At 35.1% G+C, this 25,999-nt stretch overlaps 1 protein-coding gene across 5 annotated transcripts in view; it reads right to left on the reverse strand.

Moving 5' to 3' along the window:
- Window positions 1-242: 242 nt before the first annotated feature.
- FAM193A (family with sequence similarity 193 member A) overlaps window positions 243-25,999 on the reverse strand; it is a 213,116-nt gene continuing 187,359 nt past the window's right edge. For 4 of the 5 annotated variants that reach the window (XM_074229911.1, XM_074229910.1, XM_074229909.1 and 1 more), the window contains 3 exons: window positions 23,677-24,499; window positions 8,360-8,441; window positions 243-1,170 (listed from right to left, as the gene is read on the reverse strand). In XM_074229911.1, coding sequence (XP_074086012.1) covers window positions 1,077-1,170; window positions 8,360-8,441; window positions 23,677-24,499 — 999 coding nt within the window. In that variant the 3' untranslated portion in view covers window positions 243-1,076. Of the gene's footprint in view, window positions 1,171-8,359; window positions 8,442-10,328; window positions 10,445-23,676; window positions 24,500-25,999 lie in introns of those variants that run through there. The other variant, XR_012477109.1, reaches the window with a different exon arrangement.

A 25,999-nucleotide genomic window follows, 5' to 3' on the forward strand; every position in this document is an offset into this window, starting at 1 on the left:
GGGTCAAGCAGAATACATCTAAGCTCTGTTCTACAGCAGCCCTTTTGGAGATGGAAGGGGACTTGGAAATTTTTGGGTTTAACTCTCTCATTTGATGGATGAAGACACTAAGGCCCAGAAAGGAGAGAAGACTTGATTAAAGTCTCACAGGTAGCAACAGAACCAGGATTCAAATCTTGATGCTGTGATGCGTCCCCCTTTCTGTCCCAATAACCCCAGCAGAACAAGACAAGACACAAGTCTTTTGCCATACTAATGTATTCCATCTTTCAAAAAGAAAGACATGATTTTAATATTACTTAACAATATGTTAAAAAAGTAGCCAGTCAGGCTTCAGTGTTAATACAATTATACACTCTATAACAGATTTGATAGTGTGAGTACTGTTCTTTTTTCCTTTTTTTCTTCTTTTTTTTTAAACTTTCTCATTCTGCAAGTATTCTTACACAAGCTGGCTACAAGTCAGGGGGAAAAAAAATCAAACACAAATAGCGTAACTTGTACACTCTTAAACAGTAGATTGTGAAAGAGAACTCAAGAAATGCTGTCCCGTAGGGAGCCTCCTTTCCATGAAGTCGTGGTGGGAGTATTTCCGGAGCAGATGAAAGCAGCGCCGACATGAGAGGTCCAATCCTTGTCACGGATCAGGATGATGAGAAAACAGAGCTAGATGCGGGTGGGTGTGGCAGGCGCCACTGCAAATGATGCAAACCAGTGTTCTGGTATTCTGGCCTCCACCCAAGCCTGGGAAGCAGTGATAGTCTCTGGGGCCAAGGCAATCAGGAGGAATTGGAAAAAAGCTATTGTTCCAACTCCCACAGCATACAGCTACAATCAAATAAACCTCACTCACAGACTACAAGCACACAAGCTAACAAATTCAGGTAGAAAGTGGCGATTTCTCAGGCCGCAAGAATTCTCAGGCCGAGGGGTTCAGTGTAGACCCACACGGCACTGGGGACAAGGCAAGGCAGCACTGGCTCAGACCCGAGAAGCTCCCAGCACTGGCGGCAGGAGGGCAGGGCAGGGGCAGTCTCCTGGGCTCCTGCAGGGCTTCATCTTGAGACTGTCTCCATTCAGTGGGCAGCAAAGGTTGTTTTTTTCAAACTAAAATTGGACCAGTTGATGGAAAGTCTCTGCCTTGTTTGTCTCGCAGAATCCAAGCAGAATCTATAAAAATACAAAGCAAAAGAAAAAAAGAAGGGAAACAAAAAAGAACAACATTCTCAGCCCCAAACAGTATCATTACACAGGTAAGCAGTTTCCCCAAAGGTCTTTATAAACTATAGTCATTCACAGTATAACTTTGGAAAAGTTACTCCCACTTTTCTGTAGGCCTCAGTTTCCTCATCAGTTAAATTAGTTTAGATTAAAAATAGCTTACATTTCTGTGAAATTTTAAGGCTTACAAAGTGCTCTCCTCAAAATAATTCTATAAAATAGATGGTCTAGAAGTTACCAGCCCCTCTCCCCAGATGAGTTAAAATGAAGCCCAGAAATGAAGTGACTTGACCGAAGTTCACAAAATTAAGCATCAGAATAGGGATTAGAATTTTGGTCAACTGACTGTCCAAGTCCAAAGGCTCTTTTCAGAGTACTATGCATTACTAGATAGATCTATCACTAAAATCCCTTTCATTTTTAAGCTTCTTTGCTATGTCACTTTGCCCAGTACTTATTGAAAATGGTAAAATGCAATTATCCAATTTAATTCTACTCAAATAAAATAGTCAGTTTTAAGAACAATTGGTTGAGGTTAATGATTTAAAGCCAGTTATGAATTTACCACCAGTCCTTCATACTAATCAAGTACTTACTGTAATGGACTTCTTGGATTACAATGCATTAAAAAAAAAATCAAACAAAAAAGTCTACATACAAATAGTATCAGATATGTATAAATATGTTCAGGTATCACCTTGATATATGGAAAAGCTACATTATAGACAATTGGACTATGAAGAGAAGTTCTCTATGTGTAATGATGTTTTGCCTTTACAACTGGAAATGCTGTCTTCCCTCAACTGCTTCCTGTGGTCATACTTTTGTTCGTGTCAAGGAGAGAACAGGAAAGAGATAATCTATGAAATCATTAGCTCTGGACTCTTACAGCATTTCCATTATTCAGGAGAAAGCCCACATTACTAAACACAATACCTTTTGCTTACTCCACTCTTTTACAAGAACAGGTAAGGACATTCATTAGTTTCCTCTCTTAGAATGCAAATAAACAAAGAAACTTCTTATATTGGGATAAAGATAAATATTTCATTGAGGGAATTAATTGTTAATAGTGTTTTACTAAATATAGCACACATACCACTGAATGCTTATGAGTTTTTTCTAGGAAGCTTGGTATACTTTTTGTGTAATCATGAGGCTTAGGTTAAAATCTTACTCTAAGCTTTCTAGCAAGAGCATAGGCCAATCTTTTCCTTTCTCTGAGACTTAATTCCCTTATCAGTAAAATGAGAATAATAAAAAGGCATGCTATCTATCTTCAGAGGTAATGGATATGAAATATCCTGTAAAAACTAGAGTACCATACAAATGGTAGCTCTGATTAGTGTTGAGACAATGCTGAGTTCTCAGCTCTGAAGTCTAGTTATATATGGAGAGGCACATCAGTATTAAACAGTGGAAATTATAAGCAAGCAAATTGGTCAGTAGGTGAATAATTCTTTGGTAACATAACCCCATCAACCAAAGAAAAACATAAACTAGGCCTCAGTTTTGTGTAATCTCTTCCATTTCTCCAATGATGGAGGAAGAGGCACAAGACAGACGAAAAATATATGTAAAATATGGTTAAGATTTAAGAAACAAAAGAAGCTAAAAGTATGTGGACTACATAAAAGTCTCACATTCATACTCAAAGTATTTATATGATAACTAATTTTTCATAAAGAAAGTTAGAAGGCAATGGATATAAGTACCACATAAAGGAAATAACTATAACAAATAGAAAACAACTTGTCATTAATATGGGAGATTTTCTTCCCTCTCTAATTATTTCAACACCCTTTCTCTAGTACCTCATTAGTCTGCTTAAAACAATTAAACAAAGACATGTGATATAGATGGATATTGGGGAGTCATTTCTGAAACAGCTATTTATATACAGTAAGACTCACTGATTTATTAAAAGAGTTCTTTATAAAAGATCAATACCTAACTAGAAGAACAAAAAAAGAAGATATGGCCTATAGTTAAAATAGCTCCAACCTGACCTGTGTAAGTAAGTTACAGATGCTGAAGAGTGGATGAGAATATCAATGGACTAACGCTATATACTAAGAAAGTTTAAATAACTTTCGGCCAATCATTACAATAAGGAAAACAAAATGGCCTAGAAACTAACTAGTCAACCATCTCTTTGCCAAATGGAGACATGTCAAAGAAAGGCAGTATCAACTGGAGAAATAAACATATTTGTAAAATCTTACAGAGAAGAATGGTGAAAGATTATTAGTATTATTTCATGAAACAGAATCAGCGGAAGGAAAAACAAGGCCACAAAAAGCTTGGCCAGATCTTCACAAAAGCATCTGGATTAAGGACAAGCAAAAACTAGAAAAGATCTGTGAAGAGTTCTAAAACAGATGATTTTCTCTAACAGGGAGGGAGGCTGCCCCTAGACCTAAAGCTGCATTTTTCAATGTGCTTGTATAAGCAAGTAGAAAGGGTACAAAAGAAAACAAAGGAAAAAGTAGTTGGATCACATCAAGTATATTACAGAAGAGTTCATGGTAGAAGTGACAGTTTTGAGAATAATGAGGGATCAATTCTCAAGTTATCTGGAATAGGAGAGGAAAACAAAACTTTGGAAAAAATCTTGCATGCTTTTATTACTTAAGAGGAAAAAGAAATTATCAGAAGCTACTGACTCATATATGTCTATTTTTCCCAAATTCATAAAACTTTTTAAAAAAACCCTTTTTTATTGTGAACCTAATTATCAACAGATATTTTAATACATAAAAGAAAAAAGTAAAATTGTAAACTTATGTACATAAGTTTAACAAAGTAAGAAAAAATTCTTTTATTTTCACAAAATCTTTAAGAGAATTTATATATATCAATAGCATCTCTGTTCATATTTCTACAGCATGAAAAGTGCAGAATACAAAATCTCAAGTTATTTGCAGACTATAAAAAAGCATTTGATTCATTGAGTAAAATAATACTTTTAAGGGCTTTCCTCCAAAATTGAGTCAAAAATCATACAAAATTCCTTGAACAACACAATAGAAAATTTTAAAATGTTATTATTAAGTAAGCATTTTTTCAATCACCTAGGTTTCCCAACTTCAGAATCCACTTCAAATCCTGTTTTCTTTACTCTTCTCTCTACAGTAAATTGACAGATCTTGTCATTTTAATCTCCACCACATGTCTATCTTTCCTTATTTCTCCATGCATGGGCATTATCTTCTCAAGAGCATCTAATTACTCTTTCCTGGACTATTACAATAACTTCTAAATTGGTCTTACTGCTTCAAGTCTTTTCTTCCTCTAATCTTTCCTCCACACAGTTGTAAAGCTGATGCATGGAGAGGACCATGTTACTTTCTTATTCAAGAAGCCCTGGTGCCTCCATCTTGCATTTAAAATACAGTCACATGTATGTTTTGCATTTAGTATGGCTCCAGTCCACCTTTTCCTTTGTGCATGCTTAAGTTCTGGTCAACACATCCTCTTTGCTATTATTTCTATGTCTTTGCCACTGCTGTCTCCCAAGACTAAACAGACTTTCTCTTTATCAGCTCATCTTTGAAATCCTAGTTTCCTCTTTTAGTCTACCACTTGCTGGTGACATTTGCCAAATTACTTCTGCATATAATTTCTATTTTCTTATCACTGTACATTGCTGCCCTCCCCCCCTCAAGGGAGAAAGCAGAACAATTTCAATCATCTTTGTATGTTGTCAAGCACAATATTTGACACATAGTAGGTAATTAAAATATTTTGCTGAATGAAGGCATTACACAGGGTGACATGCTCAAACAAGCTGCTCGTTATAATGAAGAAAGTCCAGATTGGAGCCCAAATGTCTATATATAAACTTGTGTAAGGCACTTCCATTTTCTTGGCCTGTTTTCCCTTCTATTAAGTGATGGGCCTAGATACTGTATTAATCTTCTGGTTGGTTTCCCTGACTCAAATTTCTTCCCACTCCAGTCCATCCTCCATTCAGTTGTCAAATTAATCTTCCTCAAGTGAGAGTTTGATCATGTCACTCCCTCAATTCAAAATTCCAGGGGCTCCCCCCCTCTTCACTTCTGGGATCAAATATAAAATCCTGTTTGGCTTTTAAAGCTCTTCTTAACCTGGCCTCTTTCTATCTTTCTAGGCTTCTTATACTCTACTTCAAGTCATATATTCTGTGAACCAGAGTGACATGGCCTGCTTGACATTCTTTGCAACATGAAATGTCATCTCCTAATTCCAAAAATATTCACTCATGCCTAGAACTCTCTCCCTCCTTTATCTAATCCTTATGGAAACTTGGTATTTCTTTTAAAGTCTCAACAAAAGCACCTTCTTTCTGGGCCAGTCTCTATATTGTCTGCATAGAGTCGTTTTCATATTGTGTCCATCATTACACTCAAAGGCAAGGGCTGTTCCCAGCACAAAGTAAGCATATGAATGTCCAGTGCCCAAGTAGATAATATCTGGGGTCTCATCTGCCTCTAAAAGCTTACAAGCCTATGGATAAGAACTAATCCAGGAGGCAGTAAGAACTTATGACCTGATCTAGCAGGGTGAAGTTGATTCAAAATTCAGAAAAAATGCCAAGACTTCGCTTAGTATGAAAAGTCCAGGAACAAAGAGCTTAAATTGGAACACAGAGTTATTCTGAGGGCTATTGAAAGAAAATGCCTTAAACAATCATCTCTTCATTCAGTCATTTACTTTTGCAAAGGCAAAGATCAGTATGAAGACTTAACTTCATAAAGTCATTCAGTATCCATAAATAAAAAATTGTACAATTTACCACTGAGAAGTGGATCATTGAAAACCGCAGTACAACATTAATATTCTGTGTTTTAAAGGAAAGGATTACTGAGTGACTTAACTGCAAGAGGACAAGATTTTCCTTTGTGAACCAAGGGGAACAAATAGCTGATTTTTCCTGGAAGTTTTCTATAGGCTCAATATTTGATTATGAAAAATAAACTTGCTGATTATGAAAGCATGGATTGGTGGGAAGAGTCTTGGACTCAGTGTCAGAAGAGCAGGGGGTCCAACTAATAGCTATATAAATGAGCTAATAGTTTTATTTCTTTGATATTGTTTACCTGAAACTTAGGAATAATAATATTGTCCTAAACAACCTCAAAGGAGTTAAAAAAAATAAATGAGATCATTTATAAAAAATACTTTACAAACTGAAAAGTGCCATATAGATACATACTGTTATTATTTTAATCACTTTTATGGTCAATGAATCTAATTTAATAAAACACCTACAATTAAAAGTTATAAAATAAAATGGAAAGCATACTGGATTTAGAATCAAAGGGCCCAAGTTTGAATTCTGGTTCTGTTACTTATTTGTATAATCTTGGACAAGATACTGCCCCTTTTATGGCCTCAGTTTCCCCATTTACAAAATGAAGGTGTTGGAGTAGGTGGTTTCTAAAGTCTAGTTCTTGAAGTTCTAAGCCATACTATTCCTTGAAATATGAAAGCCTGAAACATTGGGTCAGTGAATTCCCAGTTACCCGTGGGGCATTTATTCATAGATGAAATCAGTGAGTTGGTATATAATGCATTTTTAGAATTAAGGGGAAAAAAAAAACAAAGCTGTGGCTTAAGTATTTGCTTCATTTCCAGAATTCAAAATATTCTGCCTAAAAGTAAGAATTTACTTTCATTTGAGTCTTTAAAACATGAAACTGATTGCTTCTCTCATCTCTTTAATGGGTTTAAATAAGTAATATCATAACAACCAAGTACATGTTGAATACCTATCATTTTTCTATTTTTTAATTAAAAATTTTTTTCCAGATCAAAGCATAAAATTTTCACTTTATTTTTGTAGTTTACCTCCTTCCCTCCCCACCAACCCCATGACAGACAGAGGTTTACAGGTACAAATACGTTAAATATATTTCCACATTAACTATGTTGTAAAAGAAGAATAAGAACAAAAGGGGGGAAAACCATGAGAAAGAAAAAAAACATAAAATGAAAATAAAATGCTTTGGTCTGTGATAGACTCCATATTTTTTTCTCTGTATCATTCCTATTTCTTAAGAGGAGAGGTGGAACCTCATATCAGATGGTTAAGTGATTTACTCTGGCACATGAAAGTTCAGAAGATCAGTTAATAGCATTTACAATCTGAGTATTCATTAGAAGTTGAATATTCATAGCTTTTTTTTCTACATAGAAATAATTGTGATGAATATCAAAGAGGCTTCTTCTAGATGTCACTGAAACTCCACTTTATACAATTCCAAAATTATTTAATCAAACTAGATGAAGGAGTTGCAAAATTCCACAAATTTTGAAGCCACTACAAACTCAGTGTCCAGAACTGCTCTTCTTTCATTTGACACTAAGGTAGTAATTTTTCATATGGCACTAACATATATTATTTAGAAACATACCTATTTTTAGATAACTAATGAGAAAAGGCTTGTGGCCTACTGTTACAATGTACACACACACACACACACACTGAGAGGAATAAAAATTATGTAATTATTAGCTCTATACAAGAATCTCACCAAAAATTGTTCCATTATTAGCTGGAAAGGATAGCTTTTATTTCTGAAATTTATTGGTTTTTATTATGCAAGTAGTATTTAATAGAGGAACAGAGATTGAGGACCTGCAAGGCCTTATTAGCTTTATTTGGAAACACAGTTCATCCTCAATTTGGGAAAAGGATAGAAAAGGTGAAATAAACAAGATTTGTTCCTCCAAAACTGACTTATCACATAGGATAATAAGTTAACAAAGGATGGCCAAAAAACAGAATTTTCTCCCCAAATTCTAACTAATTCAGAATATTTACACTGATTCCCCTGAAGCAGCTATCATAAAGTTCACATAGTTTACTCCATAGGAGAAGCCTTCAAGCAGAAGCTACAGTCCTAAAATCATAACATCATTTTACACATAATTTTAACAAGAAGCCCAGACATCTGAGATTACTTCATGTAGATGGCAAAAAGCTCTACAAACTTCAATAGTCCATGAAAGCATCACTTTATTCCTGAATAGTAATTTGACAAAAAGCAGGAAAGCTCTAGGCAAACTAAGAGTTTCTGTTTACGGAAAAGAAAAATGAAAGAATAGTGAACATGTAAATAGCACTCTACAAGAGACAAATTATAACATTTACCTTTTAAAATACTCCACTTCCCTCTCGGTCTCATCCATATCCACATTGTCTAGATCAATATCTTTGGGCAGAAATACATCATCTACAAAATCAAAGAGAAGAAGCAAATTAACATAAGCTGATTATATCACTAAAAAAAAAAAAAACAAAACCAGAACAAAGTTTTAACTCCAGGAACTTGCTGCAATAATTTTACAGATTCATCTTTTTAAAAAATTTATAAAAAATTATAACATGCAAACAAATAAAAAATTATAATGTTATAACCTCACAGGCATATTATTTTAAAAATGTCAAAACTAGCTAAAAATAAAGTAGATCTTTTTTCAACTATTATAAAATATGTGGGCTTAGGTGTTTTGCCACCTCTATTTCTATCTTTGTTCATATCTTTTCCTATGCCTAAAATGCTTTGTACCCACTTCAATCTTGAGACATCTAACCCAACCTTTCAAAAGCCACCTATTCCACAAAAACTAGAAGCTCTTAGATGTCAATATTCTTTCTACCCTCTGATGCAAATCTCTGCATCTCATTTTGTCCATACAATTTTTGGGGTAGTTATTTGTGTTCATGTCTTATTTCTTTAAGAACCAAGAGGGAAGAGCCTATATCTTATTTATCTTTATATATATATGCATATTTATATATATATATATATGCATATTATATATATATATAATATATTTTTTCCCTTCTTGTTAAGTCTCAAGAATTACATGATGTCATAAAGGGTACTTATTAAATAAATAGCTGTTGTTTCTCACTGTTGATTTTATGTACCCTTATTTCCTTGTTCAAGCAATATTATACCAAAGATAAAATTGCTAAGATTTTACAAAAAAAAAACCCAAAAACCTTATTAAATTAAATTTGTTTGTTGAGACTAACATTTTCTAAAGGAATGATTATAAAACAATATCAGAAGCAAAAAGGACAGTTTAAATATGGAATAAAAATTATGTTAAGTTCAGATAAGCTGTACTTTTTGCAATATGGTCAAAAGGGCTGGTAGAATAAGATTTTATTTATACAAAAAAGGATTCACTAAAACTTGATGTGGAGTTTATGATGTGAAATTTTACAAATATCAGTTGCAATAAAATGGCTAATTTTGTACAAACTTTTCACTGATTCAGGTGAAAAGCTTTTTTAAAAATAAAAATATTCCTAAGATTGCACTTCAATGTGGCTTGCATAAAGCTGTCATGTAAAAATTGAATGTTTGTTTACTGACTGATAGGCTTGGAGTAATATCTGACAGATTACCAACATGAAAATCAGTTATCATTTGAGTAAAATAAGTTTCCCCTAGTAAAAATAAGTTAAAAGACCAGAGGAAAAAAGGCTCCAACGGTTGGGTAGATTCTCTATGGAGTATTTCTAGAAAGGCATGGGCAAGAATCACAAAGGATGAGAAAGTATGTATTCTGTACTGTTGGAGGTAGTACCCAATACCAAGAAGATACATTCATTGAAGCATTTAAATATAAGAAAAACAGATTAAAATGCCATGCCTTTTAACAGTGATAACTTAAAACAAAATTCTAATTCTAACACAACTTATATATCAATAACAAATGCTATCAATTCAATACAAGTCAGTATTTGAGTACTTACTATAAGCAGAGCCTCATACAAAGTGCTGTGGGGGAGACAAGAGAAGTGTCTCATATTTTACTGATCATCTGTGAAGTAGGATAATACATACTAAGGCTTTTTTTTTAATCTTAAATTGAAAGCTGTCTATGCTAATAGACTTGCCTAATTTCTGCTGTATAAAAACATAGAGAAGAAATTAATTCTAATTTTGCAGTTACCACTACAGGCTATAGATTACAGTGAGATTTAGATAAGATGTTTAGAAGAATATAATAAAATACTTTAGGAATATCAAATTATATTAGGAGACTAATACTTCAATACTTCAAGAAATTGAGCTTTTACTGGAGAATGCACTGCCTTTCACCTGGGTAGTTCACAACTCTTCTACATCTGAGTTGACTGTCTTCATAAGTTGCTATGGCTGAAGAAAATCATCACCTCTCTCATGATGAGCCTTTTGCATTTTTCTAGGTTGGTTCTCTGCAACCAGACACATTGTCCCCAGTTAGGCTAATGTTCAAAGTCTTTCTAGGTTGGTAAGACGTGTTAAGAATTTACATTTTCCTGTATTTTGGGCTTTTAGGAACCTAGGATCACCTCCAAAATATAAAGAACTAATTTTAATGGAGAAGTAAAACACACAAATCTAAATTATTTATGACCAAGTGGCTTGTATATTATACATTCACAATCCATATATGCAAAAACATATTCTTTTAAGAATTTTAAACAAGGACATGACTTAAAAAAACCACAAACTTAAACCTACTCACTAATAATGGCAAGTCAAGAAGCAATCATTCTAGTTTAGAATAAAATCTGAGAATAGCAAGAGAAGATTATTATAGGTCTAGTTGTGAAAGAGCTCTTTTTTTTTTTATTTCCTCAATTTAAAACAAATTTTCTTCATCTCCATACCCACAACTCTGATACTTTTATCCTTGGGCCATTTTTTCCCTTTCCCTTAGGCTTTTGGAAATGAGTGAAGGAGTACTGTTATGTAAAGAAATTGGTTAAGGGGCAGTAGGAAAGCCCACTTTCTGTGACTGTCAGATATAGATTAATATTCCCCTTCCTCTTACCCCTATTTGAAAGATTAAGGTTAAAGACTGGAATCAAAACTATAGGCAACATTCACATGAACTCAGCCAGCAACAGGTTGACAACAAGCAGTGAATAAATGAATGAATGAAGCATTTATTAAGCACTTACTATGTGCATAGAGCATAATTGCTGGGGATAGAAATAATAAGAAAGCAAGACCATCCTTGCTCCCAGGGAACTCACATTCTAATGAGAGAAAACACACTGGGTTAAGTTAAACATTTATGGAAGTTAAATTAAGATTTATGAAAAAGTAAAGATTTATGATGGCAATTCAGGATCTGATCATCACTGCCACCAGAAGCCACAGAGGGGCTATCCTTAAGAAAGCTGATTGATGTAGATTATGCAAGGAAATGGTAGAAAGTATACAATACATCATTACAAGTTATGAAAGCTTAGCGCCTATTAAATGCCAACAACATATCCTGGTGGATAGAATTATACATAAGAAGACTGCTATTTTTCATGAACAAACGAATAACAAATCCCTTACTACAAATGCAGACGTTAAAATAACTTGGAGAATCTAACCAGGAATAAGCATTAGCAAAAAGCAAAGTGTTGCCCACGATCATCTGGACGTAACATTGATCCACAAAAATGCTTTCATAAATACCATGCCAAATACACAATCACTAAGCTAAAGGGAATGAAGGGATTTCAAAATAGAGAAATTTAGCAGAGGAATTCAAAATCACATGGAACAAGATGAGGTACATATCAATCCTTGTTGCCCCATTATTGACATTATAACAAAGATGCTTTCAGTAAGCCTACAGAAGGATGAACATATATCTAATACTTGTATTAAACTAAGGAAAGGTAATTATTTCATCCACCTGTGCAAGTTCATTCATTGAACACTAAATATAAATTAAGAATAGGAAAATAGTAACTTGTCCCAACACCTTCTCTATTATTTTTATTTTTTAATTTTTTGTTTTTTGCAAGGCAAATGGGGTTAAGTGGCTTGCCCAAGGCCACACAGCTAGGTAATTATTAAGTGTCTGAGGCCGGATTTGAACTCAGGTCCTCCTGACTCCAGGGCTGGCCACCTAGCCACCCCCAACACCTTCTGTATTTGAACTCCACTGAAAAATTTGAGAACAAGATCACAATTAACAATAATAACAACAAATATAGATTCTAATGGTTTGCTAAGTGCTTTACATGCATTATCTTACTCCTCTTCATCACCATTCAATCACATAAGAACTATATTTTACAGGAAATTAGAAAGCAAAAGGATGAACGAGGCAGCATAGTGCAGTGAGGAAAACACTGGATTTGAAACCAATGATATCAATTGTAACTCTATTACTTATGACTCATACGACCTTGGTCAAGTCACATTCACCTAACTTTCTTGCTCTATTAAGAAAAAAAGGGGGCAAGGGAAGAAGGGGAAAAGAGATGATTAAATAATCTCTAAGTCCCATTGCAGCTATATGATCCTGGGTTGAATTCTCTCAGCATTTAGTACAGTACCTTGCTCATATTATGCATTCAACAATCAATTGCTGAATAAAATTATAAAAATAAGTGATCTTAGAAAAGGCATCTATAAAAATTTTAACTTCAACATACTATATGTCTGACTGTATAAACAATATTCTACTCTATAGCATCCTAACTCTACAATGGTGGAAGGTATATTTTTCTTACCTTTTCTAAGGGTCAAGTCTGATCATTATAAGGTTAGTGAAAACAATTTCTAAAGAGTAAGTACTTGAATGAGGCATAAATTCAAATTTTGTTGTTATCTTTCAGTTATGTCCCTTTATGACATGACCCTTTAGAACTCTGTTCATTGGGGTTGCTTGGCAAAGATACTGGAGTAGTTTCCCATTTCTACTCCAGTTCATTTTACAGAAGATAAAACTGAAGCAAACAGGTTAAGTGATTTGTCCAGGGTCACACAGCCAGTAAGTATCTGAGTTCAAATTTGAATCCAGGTCCTACCTTCTTGCAGGCTCACCTATCTATCCATTGTGCCACTTAGTTGTTCTTTCAATTCAATAGCCATTTGCAATTAAGGGTTTAATTCACAATAAATTTGAATGTGGAAATGGGGTTGAGACACTCTCTTTAAAACAGGGACTAGGAAAGACATATCTTATTGCTAATTATATTATATTTATATATACATATATATTACATTAATGTCCCACTATATATAAAATTTGGAAATATATGTCCAATTTCCAATTTTTCCCTTTGCTCAAACAGTTGAAAAATAAACAAGACCATAGAATTTTCCAAATTTTCCTTAGGATAAAAACAGTATTATGGTGGTAGATAAGGTGTCATAACAGTTGAGAATAATTGAAAGGTGAAAAACAGGCAAAGAAAATAGTCTATAAGTATTTATTAAACTCTTAAACTTTGTGCCAGACACTGTGCTAAGCCTGGGGATACAAAGAGACGCAAAAGATAGCTGTCCTCAAGGAGCTCCCAATCTAAGAAGGGAAGCAATAAACAAAAATGTATAAATAAACTATATACAGGCTATGTAGGGAATGACAATGACAAGGTACTAGAATTAAAGGGAATTGGGAAAGGTTTCCTGTAGAAGATGGTATTCTAGTTGGGATTTGAGGGTAACCAGGGAAGCCAGTGGGCAGAGATGAGGAGGAAGAGAGGACAGTAAGAGAAACTGGAAGTTTCAGCTGAGAGATGGGGTGTCTTCTCTATGGAATGGTCAAGGGTCAAAGGACCTAGAGCAGGGAGTAAGATGTAAAAAAACTGGAAAGGGGGGGAAGACTAGTTTATGAAGGGCTTCAAATGCAAAATGGAGTTTGGCAGCTCCTAAAGTTCAAGTATGGGAGTGATATGGTTGCACCTGTGGTTTAGGAAAATTACTTTGGTAGCTACAGAAGACTATCTGGAATGGAAAGACTTGAGGACAGCTGACCTGTGAGCAGGTCAGCAACAGTAAGGCATGAGGTGATAAGAATCTGCTACAGTGATGGCATAAGAGGAAAGAAGGTAATACATTCAAGAGGTATTGAATGACTGAAAGGATGATGTTGCTTTCTTTAGTAAGAAGGCTGGGGGTGAGAGAGGGCTGGTTTAGGGAAAAGATGAGGAGTTCAGTTCCGATCATTTAATACTGGACATCCGTTTGTGAAAGGCCATTGGATATGTAAGACTAGATGTCAGCAGAGAGGTTAGGGCTGGATAGGGTGATTTACCAATCATCTTCAGGGAGATGATAATGAACTCCATGAGAGCTGATGAGATCTGTGGGATCACTGGGATTATTATGGATGAGTTGGATGAGGATCCAAGTAAAGTCCTGAGGAACAGCATTTAGATAGGGAAGAGGAGAGAAGTAGGAGAGAGTGGTATGTTGAGGAAAAGTTGAGGAGAAGGAATCATGGTAAAGAGGGTAACAGTGCTAAAAGGCTGCAAAGAGTCCAACAAGAATGAGAATTGAGAAAAGGTTATTTGTTGACTTGGTAACTGGGAGATCATGGTAACTTTGGAGAGAGCAATTTCTATGGAAGGAGAAGGTTGAGGGAGAAGAGAGGAGGAAGAGAAGAAATGGAGGTACTGATTGCAGATGGCCTTTTCAAGAAGTTGTGCTACAAAGGGTAGAATAGATATAGGACAACAGTAGGGATGGAAGAATCAAGTCAGAGTTTTCTGAGTTTGGAGGAGTCATGGGTGTATTTGAAGCAGTACGGAATAATCCAGTAGATGGGGAAGGACTGAAAATAAGAGAGGATAATCTAAAGGAGACAAGATTGATTGGCATCACTTTATGGGTTGGCTTTGGTAAGGAGTAAGACCACATTATTATGTGAAAAAAGGATCGAAGAAGGAAGATAATAGCAGAAGGTTCTTGAGTGAGGGGAGGGAAGCATGGTGTGTTTCAGAAGCTATATTGTGAAGAATGGGATGAGTTGACATGGGAGATCCAAGAGGACTACACAGCAGCAGTAAGGGCCCAGATGAGGCTGCATAATGTACATCTGAAATGGATAAAGTGATAGATTAGGGGGATTTCTCCACTTTCTTTTGGCAGCAGGTATGATATGTGCATAGAGCAAAGGCACTTGGTTATGATCCAAGGCTTGGCAAGGTGCAATAAATGAGGCTCAAGAGAAGAGGATACTGTAGAGGGAAACTGGTTCAATATGGGGTCAAGATAGGGAAAAGGAGAGTGGTTCATGCAGGGATGCTAGCCTGGAAGAAAACTGAGGGATCAAGGGGAGAAGTCACACCATAGATGAAAACTAGGCTCTAATAAATGAAGGCAGAGGGAAGGAGGCATGCCAAAGACATCACCATCAAATGAGAGATTTTCAGAGTTAATGAAGAACATGGAAGGAGTAGGTAATGGCAAGATAAAGGATATGACTATGTTCACAAAGGTGTGTGACTGAGGTGGGATAGCACAGTGGATTATAGGAAGAGAATAGACTGAGGAACTGAAAGGTTAGAGTGGTCAAAGCAGTGTCAATATATATGCTGAAGAATGAAGACAGGAGTTGGGGAGGAAAGAAAGATTCTGAGTCAGGTCTTAAATTCACTGAGGAAGGAAGGAAATTTGAAAGGGAGCATTTTGGAGTCTAAGGACAAGAGCTTTTCAGATTTGGACAGAACTAGTACAGTTCGTAACCTAAAATAGGGCCCACTACAATATTACCAGCAGTAGTTGAATATCTAGTAGCTGTCTGATATATCCATTGGAGAAGAATGCTATTTCACAAGATAGAATTTTTTTGATGGATAAAGAATTTTTCCTCATTTGGAACAAAAGCCCGCACAACCTTTCTGTATGATTTCACTTATGAAGATTCAGTTTATAAATACTAGAATACTAATTGAAAATTAACAAAAATTTTTACATATATGATCTTCCTATAATTCTGTGGTGTGAGTACTATAAATGATACTTCCATTTTAGAGATTAGGAAACTTGGGCTCAGAGTCAAATGACTTGCCAGGGTGGCAGAGTTATTAAATGCTAGAGAGAAGATCTGAAACTTTCTGACTTCAAGTCCAGTGCTCTATTCACTATCAGCACTCTGTTCACTATAGCTTACAACCTGTCCCTCCTTCCTTTTTAAAATGAAGTCAAAACTTCAAACAATAAAGAAAAAAAATATCAACCCTACGGAATCAATATCAACAAATGCTGAGAACTAAGTAAAGCTGAGAAAAACATAAGGAAACCTGTGAGAAGGTGAAAGGTCTATTTCAGATTAATGCAAAGAAATCCATCATATGGTTACTGAGATTCTCTAAGAAAGATTCACATTTTGATTAGGAGAGAAATATAATCAGACCTGTGCTTTATAAAAATCAATCTGGCAACTGTTAATGAAGATAAAGAAGAAAAAGTCTGGGAGATCAAATCTAAGCAAGAAGTGATCAATGTATTCCTTTGGCAATTTGGTAAAGTCTAGAGATTACTTTCAAGAATAATTTTTAAAGGTATAAAATAAAACATGCAGGATTTCAAAGAAAATCAATTACATAGAAATTAATAAAATAAATACACAACTCAGTTTAAGCAGGGGATAAACATTTATATAGTACCTACTATGTACCAGTCCCTACGCCAAGCACTTCACAAATATTATTTCATTTAATCCCTGCAACCACCCTGAGTTAGATGCTATTTATCAATTCCATTTTACAGTTGAGAAAACTAATGACTTGGTCAAGGTCACATAGCTAGTGGTTGAAGCTAGATTTGAATACAGATCTTTTGGTCTGTGGAACCACTGTTGATTTGGAGAGTAAAGACCTACTATGTGTTCACAGGATAATTTTAAAGTTATTTTTTCACTCCTCAGATTTGCTTAAGAATATTTTTCCTCCTGGATTTTGCCTTTACCCTTATCACATTCTATCTTTTAACATAGTTATCTATGAACATAATTAACACCTCTTTGTTCTCAGTTCTCTCATAAACAACTGGAGTGCCTGAGACAGAACTACTCTTCAGATCTACATCTATGATCCTAAATCCTAAAAGGTTTTCATAAGCTCATAGGCTTTACCAGACTGCCAAATGGATTCAACACACACACACACACACACACACACACACAATAAGAATTATTTTACTATGGGCTATTTACAGGCAAATACATATAGGATATATGTGTATGTATGTATGTATATATATATATATATATAGATATAGATATAGATATATTACAGTACTGGGGAAGAGGCTAATAACTAGGGAATCAGGAAAGTCTTGAAGGAGATGGCACTAAAATTAAGAGTTGAAGGAAGTCAGGGGTTCCAGGTAGAAGAGAAAATACTGTGTGTAAGTGAACAGAGGAAAAGTTATGTGCAGGAAAAATCATCAGTTTGGATGAAGAAAGTAATATGTAACTGGTCTAAAAAGACCGAAAAGAGTCATATTATAATGTGCTTTAAATGTCAAATAGAAGAGCTAGCATTTGGTCCTAGAGGCAATAAGATGTCATTGAGGCCTCTTGAGCAAGTAAAGTGACACAGTCAGAAATTTGTTTCAAAAAAAAAAAAAAATCAATAATTTGGCAGCTCTGTGGAGGATGGATTGAAGAAAGGTCAGACTAGATTCATGTAGATAAATTAGGAGACTCCTTAAACAGTAGAGATAAATGCTTTAGACTAAGTTGGTTTTGATATTAGAAGAGAGTAGGGGACTGATGTGGGAAATGTTGAGAAGGTGCAATTAAGAAGAAAAAATAGTCACTTCTGAATCATTTGTCAACTCTAACATCCCATCTGTGGATGACATATGTTCCTTGCTTCTTCCTACTTCTGAATACTTCACTAGTTACATGCATCTCTACAAGGCAGTTAGAAAAGGGAAACAGAAAATCAAAAGAAAATCAGATTTGTGGGGATGAGATAGAGACCTATGACTTTACTGGCATAAGAAAATTATATCTAATATCTAACTAGAGGAAAATTTTCTATCAATGCTGATTGATATTTACTGTGCTTTATAAGAGTGGCCTGAAGACATTGAGAGGTTAAATGATTCATCCAGAGGAAGGAGTTGAAACCATGTCTTCCTGCCTCTGGAGGTAGTTCTTTATCTACTATGCCATGATGCCTTTTAGTGAGGCTGAAGATTCAAAACTGTAAGCTATAGTTTTATATCTTTATCTAAATGTACACACACACACAAATTTTGGGGAATCAATGTGCATCTTGCTTATTCATAGCAGTAAAAGATCTCATTATTAGGAACAACCACAAATCAATAATAACAATAAAGGTCTTTTGCATTTCTTCCTTTCTATAGTTATCACACAGGTCAGTACCCTATCTAATTCCCAGACTAAAAGAACAGCCTGAGTTTTTCTTTCCCCTAGTTTCTTATTCTCCCCTTCTCCGTAATCCACTGTTTCATGATACAGCGTAGACAAATCAAAATATCAAACATACCGATTTCACTGATATCCAAAAGCTTCCAGTAACGTCACTCTGTCTATGAAGAAAAAGCCAAATGCTTCATTTTGGTGTTCAAAGTATTCTATCAACTAGCTCTTTTATAGCTTCATTTAAAAAATTTTAAATAAACAATCTTTTACTAAAAAATAAAGAATAACTTTTTTGAAAAATAGAATGAATATAATCCTAAATTAATTAAACACAAATGAAACTGAATGATTTAATGCACAACTATCTTAAGGAAGATAGGAATACTTTTCTATCTAAATTATAGCATCTAAACAATTCTATGGATATCGGATGTACCATCTAAGCCTGTGACCAACCTATCTCAGATTTATTTCTTTACTATCATGTAAACACTTGGGAAACAGCTTAAAAACAAAAATAATTCTATTTTCTAAGAGCTCTATTATTCAATGAATAATGTATCTTAAAGACAATTTACTATCTAGCTAATGTATACAACAATAAAACAAATCACGCTTCTTGCAGAGAATATTAAGAGAATAATAAAAAGGTCATAATAACAGTGGGATAGCTATGAAAGATTAGTTAAATCAAAACTGAGTTTGCAATACCTTGGAGACCTGAATTCAAATTGTGGCTTAAGTTGTGTGACAACTTGTGAGATAACTTCTCCTGGTAGAACATCAGTTTCCTCATTTGTAAAATGGAGATAATCAGAATTACAATAGTGATAAAATACTAGCCTCAGAGTCTGGAGGACCTGAGTTCAAATCCAATCTCAGACACTTGACACTTCCTAGCTGTGTGATTCTGGGCAAGTCACTTAACCCCAATTGTCCTGCTGCCCCCTCCCCCCAATAAATAAATTTTTTAAAAATCACATTATCTATTTCAAAGGGTAATGGTAAGAAAATTTTCTTGTAAACCTTAAAAGTGGTAAATTTTGAGTTTTTAGTACTTATTAGGAGTAGCACTGCCCAATTTATACTTTGGTGCTGAGCTGAGCATTTAGGAAGCACACTGGCTATTGTAGGCCACAGTACCATTCAGCTTTGGGAATTTAAACTAAAAAATGACATGATCATTGCTTTCAATCAACAAGAATTTAGAAAGCATTTATTATGTATTTATTATACCAAGTATTAAGACTAAAAAGAGGGGCAGCTAGGTGGCGCAGTGGATAGAGCAACAGCCCTGGAGTCAGGAGGACCTAAGCCAGCCTCAGACACTTAATAATTATCTAACTGTGTGGCCTTGGTCAAGCCACTTAACCCCATTTGCCTTGCAAAAAAACTAAAAAAAAAAAAAAAAAAAAAGAATAAAAAGAAAGAGTAAAAACAGGTCTAACTTGCAAAAGGCTTGCATTCCAATAGAGGAGCCATCCAGTATGTCAAACTATACACAAGTTATATTCAAAGTTTCTTTAAAGAATTTAAGTATAAAATAGGAAATACAAAACATAAACAGATAATTATGATACTAGATAAAATGTGATGGGGAAAAAGAAAAGAGATTATTCTGAACTGGGTGGGTAAAAGTATGGAAAGCAGGGGGAGGTGGTGCAAAGTCCAGAGAAAATTTGATGAAGAAAGTGGCATCTGAGATGCGACTGGAAGGAAGAAGATATCACTGAAGAGAACAGAGAGGGAATGTTGTTTCAGGCACAGACTATGCTCTAGGCAAGAACCCTGATGGTCTACATGAAAGCAGAGGGGTAGAAAAAAGCAACACAAGGTAACAGAAAAACAAGCAGTTCAGTTTGACTAGAAAATAGTGAATGACAAAGAACATATATTACTATGTACACAGAACTGTGGATACTAAAAGAGACAAAGCTTCAATTAGGGGAATAATCCTGTCAGCCAATTTTCACCATGCATAGAATTTATAATATTCATGTCATTTTTTTTTAGGTTTTTTCAAGGCAATGGGGTTAAGTGGCTTGCCCAAGGCCACACAGCTAGGTAATTATTAAGTGTCTGAGACCGGATTTGAACCCAGGTACTCCTGACTCCAGGGCCGGTGCTCTATCCACTGCGCCACCTAGCCACCCCTATTTATGTCATTTTAAACATAAGTTATGGTGGGGTTGAGTGTTGTGTGGCATGGTGGTTGTAGGTATAAGTGTTTCATGAGGGAGCAGCAATTCTGAAGGTGATTCAACTGAAATAACCCAACTTGCTTTGGGCACATTTTCAACTTGTTCTTTCCCCAGGATCTGGTTAGTAACTGACTCAATGCAGAATAATGACATCTTAGGAAATAACTGTGAGGACAGAGTGTTGGATATGAAGTCAGCCAAGCTTGAATATGAGCAGTTCTGGATTTAAATTTACCTGGTTACCATGGATAAACTTAAAAAAAAATCCAGTCCTGGAACAAATCTAGAGATAATGAATGTATTATGAATGAAATTTTCCTTTGGAAAACAAAAGGAGTAGAAAACAAACATTTAAAAATCTAAAATGTTAGTAAATTTCTGACAAGAAATAACACCATTAATATTTAATTCCTAGAGCTTACTTATTTACAGAGCATAAAGCTGAGCTCTATGAAGGATTTTTAAAATACAATTCACAGAATTGAAAGTCTGTGAGGACAGATTCTTAAAGCAGTTAAAGCTGACAAATATTTCAGTTGTCAGAGATAGTACCAAATCCCCCCCACTAACTTATATTTATATAAGTGTTTTAAGGTTTATAAAACATTTTCTGTGAGGTAGATAATGCAAAATTACCATATTATAGATTTTTCTCAGGTATCCCAGATATCTGTAATTTTTACACTTTTTGTTGTCAAGTTTTAATTAGGAAATACATGTCATATTTGTTGGCTTGCTTCTCTTTCAGAGAGCTGTGGGTAATTTTTCAGCTATTTCATTAGTATTTTTGTAGGAGGCAGAAAAGACCTGAAAGTGGTAGAATACATATTTCTATTTGGTTTATGTCTTCAATCCTTAAACTAATCATTCTGTGTGCTCTTCTTTTGTCATGCAATCTTGAAATGTGAAGAGATGTGCTAAGAAGTCTCAAAAAAAATTATAGTTGCATGGGGGTGGCTAGGTGGCAAAATGGATAGAGCACCAGCTAATGGAGTCAGGAATACCTGAGTTCAAATCCGGCCTCGGACACTTGATAATTACCTAGCTGTATGGCCTTGGGCAAGCCGCTTAACCCCATTGCCTTGCAAAAACAAAACAAAAAAATTATAGTTGCATGAGTGCTACTTTTCACTGGATCAACTGTCCAAGCAAAGTGATAATTACCAAGGAAAGAAGAATTTTATATATTGAGTCAAATACAGTAAAGAATTTAAGAGTTTTAAAAACGCACCAGATTAACTGGAATCCTTGATATATCACAGAATGAAAAAAAACTGAAAGGATGTCAGAGATAAATCTGGTTCAACTTCCTTACTCTATATGAAGGCAGAGACAGGAAGTGACCCCCTAAGGTCACAGAATCAGTGAGAGTACCAGGACTAGACTCCAAAAATTTATTTCTAAGTACAGTCCATTAAGCCAAAGCTACTTCTCCTTTCAAGTTCTCTAGACTAGACCTGTTTTTATGTGTGACCTTGGACCAGATACTCTCAGTCTCAGTTTCTTCTTTTCTAAAATAAGTGGGGTCTGGGACGGTTAGATGATGCAGTGGATAGAGCACCAGCCCTGGAGTCAGGAGTACCTGAGTTCAAATCCAGTCTCAGACACTTAATAATTACCTAGCTGTGTGGCCTTGGGCAAGCCACTTAACCCCATTGCCTTGCAAAATCCTAAAATAAATAAAATAAAATAAAATAAGTGGGGTGGACAAAACAAAATCTTTTCCAAGTCTGACAATGTATCACCTATGCACTGGAACACAAAGATGGATGCCATGAAATAAAAGATACCCCAAGTTGGCTGAAAGACATAGAGCACCACAAAGAGTAGTGAGAAAGACTTAAGAATTGAATGAGGAAACTTAAAAACCATTGTGTTAAATGATCACAGACTTTTAAGTGCTTAGGGTCTTTTCTCAATGTCTACAAACTCTACTTATGTGGAAAACAGAAACTAAGCAACTTTAAAATAATCTTTCTTTCTGCATCAAAAAAATAATTCATTTAATGATTTAAAATCACTCTGAAACTTTGACTTATTCTTTTCTTCCTAATCATGTTACTATTTATTTTGAAGATTACTTAGCTCTAACACTGAATAATGCTTTTCAAAAGTTAAGGTTATTCAAATAGGAATGGAGAAGTACAATTTATTTTTAATTCTCTAACTGAAACTAATCTTATTCTTTGTAAATCTCTTGTAGGCAAATCAATTTGACTAAGTTTATTTACATTTGTTAACATGCTCCTATCATTTTATTTTGAGGAATTTGCCTTAATTCCTGAGTACATAGTAATGGAGCTGTTGCTGTTATACAGGTGACATGAGGAGCAGATCTTGGGAACTGGGGCCTAGGTATGAATTCTAGTTCTGACCCCTTCCTACAATACCCTGAACACAAAGACAAATCAGTTCATCTTTCTGGGTACTCATCTCCAAAATGTAACAATGTTTGCCCTATTTACCTTCACAGGGATGTCATGTCATTAGTCCTTAAAAGTCATTGGTCAAATTTAAATCACTTCAGAAATACACTATTACTAACATAACACATGGATTATGACCCAGTCAATTAAAATGGGATGGGAATCTAAGTGTAATGGAAAACTATAGTTTACTATGTAAATGAGATAACTCAAAGAGCAGTGGCTTCTCCTGAAACCAGACATGCTATCTGTATTTAGAATGAGTAAAAATGTTTAACATCTTATTGGCCTCCTTCCCTCAAAATGCAAAACAAGAGCAAGGTACATAGAGTATATGCACAATGGCAAAACTGCCCATGAGATTCTCATAGGATCATAGATTTGGAGTAGGGAGGATTCCTTGATTACATATCTAGCACTTCTCTCTAACTTTATAGAAGACCATGTTGAATTTCAGAATGGTTTAGGCAAGATTACAGAAAAAATAAACGGCATAACCAGGATTCCCATCTACATTCTGACTCCAAATTCAGGGCTCTTCCCAAGAATATTAGCTGACGCTCAGAGATGATCAATCCACATTTATTAAGTACCTACTCTGCAGCAGGTAGTGTGCTAAGTACTATCTTTCTAACATAGGTTCCTCACTTCTGACAACTCACACACTTAACCAAGTTCAACATGACTATATTTACCAATTGAACTGTTGACTTTGTCTCCTTTTTTCTTCTTATTTTTCTTGTTCTTGCCCTTTGGCTGTGGAGAATCTGCCAATACCAATTTGTTGTTTGGGGGCTGCTCATTTGGAGAAGGGGATTCAATTAGGATTGGCAGCGATTTTTCTTCTTTGACATGATTGAGCTGCTTTCTGTTGTTGTTGTTACTGTTGACTTTTCTCTCCTCTTTTCTCTGCTCAGCAGAGGAGGTGAGTTCTACTGCCCTCACTTTGGCTTCCGTGTGGTTCCTGGGCCTGGGCTGGCTCTCGGGCACTTTGGGAGAGTCAGCTGGCTTGCTGGCAGACTTGAGCTTGGTTTTACTGCTCCCCTCTTTGTGGTGGTGCATTATGTCAAAGAGGAAAGAAAGCGGTTCGTGCTGTTTCACACCCAGCTCTTTTTGGAAAAGGAGTTTGGAGTCTCTAGAGCTGCCTGAATTGGACAGTCCACAGACTGTTTCAGGCCCTGACCTTTGTTCCAAATGATTAACATGCTGGGAAGGTGAACTTGAGGTTTCTGTTTTTTCAGGCTGCTCAAGTGTGCCATTCCGTATCTCTTCAGAGCTGGGTACTGACTCTTTTGATGACTGAAAATTCCTAGAAAGCATGTCCAACTTTGGACAGTCTTTATTTGTTCTATCTTTTTTCTTTTTCTTTATCGCTCGTAGCTGTTGGAGCTCTTGAAGCCTCTGGAATTCCTCTTTGAGTCTTTCTTCTTCCTCTTCCTCCCGCCGTCTTTGTTCCTCAAGGAGTTGGTGATGTTCTCTCTCCCTGGCTTCTGCTTCAAGACGAGCTTTCTCTTCTAGCTATAAAAAAAAGTGATTTAGTAGACAGTCAGTATCCTAAATTAAGATAAACAGGAAAAGTTAGGATGACAAAAATACCTATTGAGCTATATAAATCATTTCATATGATAGGCATATGTTAAGGAAAATTATTCATATTAAAGAATCTTAACATACTAAAAAGAGTTGTATAAGGCCAAATGTTTAAACTATATCCATCCAAAAATATTTCATACTAAGGAGTAAAATAAAGAACACATGTAGTAATATAATGTTTCTGAGTTTAACAGAAACTTTATTATGTTTTTGCTAAAGCTAAATACACTAAATAGGGAAAGTCTGCTGCTTATATATAATGTCAACAAAATTACAGAATATTTCTCACCAATATATTGCATGTGCTCCATATATGCACAAAGAAAATCAAATGTCAATTACCCATCCCTGTAACTTGAATACTAACAATTTACTGTGCAGTATTCAAATGACACTCAACTGTACATATATCACTCAGCACAGACTGCTAGAGTAGATGAGTTCAGATGCTGATGCATGAATATATGGAAATATGACATACAAGGAAAAAAGGTTAAAATACTGAATTATAACTCAATATTCCTTCCTCTCATCTTAGGGAAGACTTATAGAAAGCCTTTATATCAGGAGTGGGGAATGTCCAGCGCACAGAGCATATAAGGCCCAGGAAATATTTGGTTTGGTTCAGTCAAGGCAACCATAGGCAGGACTTGAAATTCAATAAATCTAGAAACTTTTTAGGTGAATTAATTAAACGTTTGACCAAATATAGCAGGCTAATTTTTAAGTTGATAATTTCGTATGGCCTATGAATGATGCTATAAATATTCAAAAAGTCCTTGGCCTAAAAAAGTTTCCCTATCCTTGTTTTATATAGTTAAATAATACCTTTAAAAAGTCAACATTAATAGAAAAGTGATCTTTTGGACATTTCTGGCACCTAAATAATTCAGGGAATTATTTTTTATTTCCTATTTGAAAAAGGGACACAAATTCTAGAAACTCTAAGTTAAAAAAAGGAATAAAAATCTGAAAAGGTTTTGTCATTGGAGAAGGCACAGATTTTTTAAAGTAGACTAATTTCTGGGACCAGATTTACTTAAAAGATCTAAAGACAGAAATTAGGTCTATATGTCTTCAAACTTGACAATAAAACCATTAGCATTTACTAGGGTGATAAAAGGAATTTCTAATATAAACTAGTCCCAAATTCTCCCTAGTTCTTAACTGGTAAAGTGATAGTGGAGTACAATAGTTGACAGCATCCACATAGTAGAAACACATAGTTAGAGAAAACAGCCAGAAGACCCTTATCTGCTCCATTAGAAAGTTTTCTGATATTTCATTTCTAGTGCTCAAAGCTTCTGATCTAAGGCTCCTGAGAGTTCTTTGAGTCAGACCCTCATATTCTCTGGCAAATGTTTTAGGTTGGGTCCTTTGTACAACTAAACCATTGGACATAATTATTTTACTTTATTTTTAACT

This window comes from Macrotis lagotis, chromosome 3 (genome assembly GCF_037893015.1).
Source record: "Macrotis lagotis isolate mMagLag1 chromosome 3, bilby.v1.9.chrom.fasta, whole genome shotgun sequence".
NCBI classification, from domain to species: Eukaryota; Metazoa; Chordata; class Mammalia; order Peramelemorphia; family Peramelidae; genus Macrotis; species Macrotis lagotis.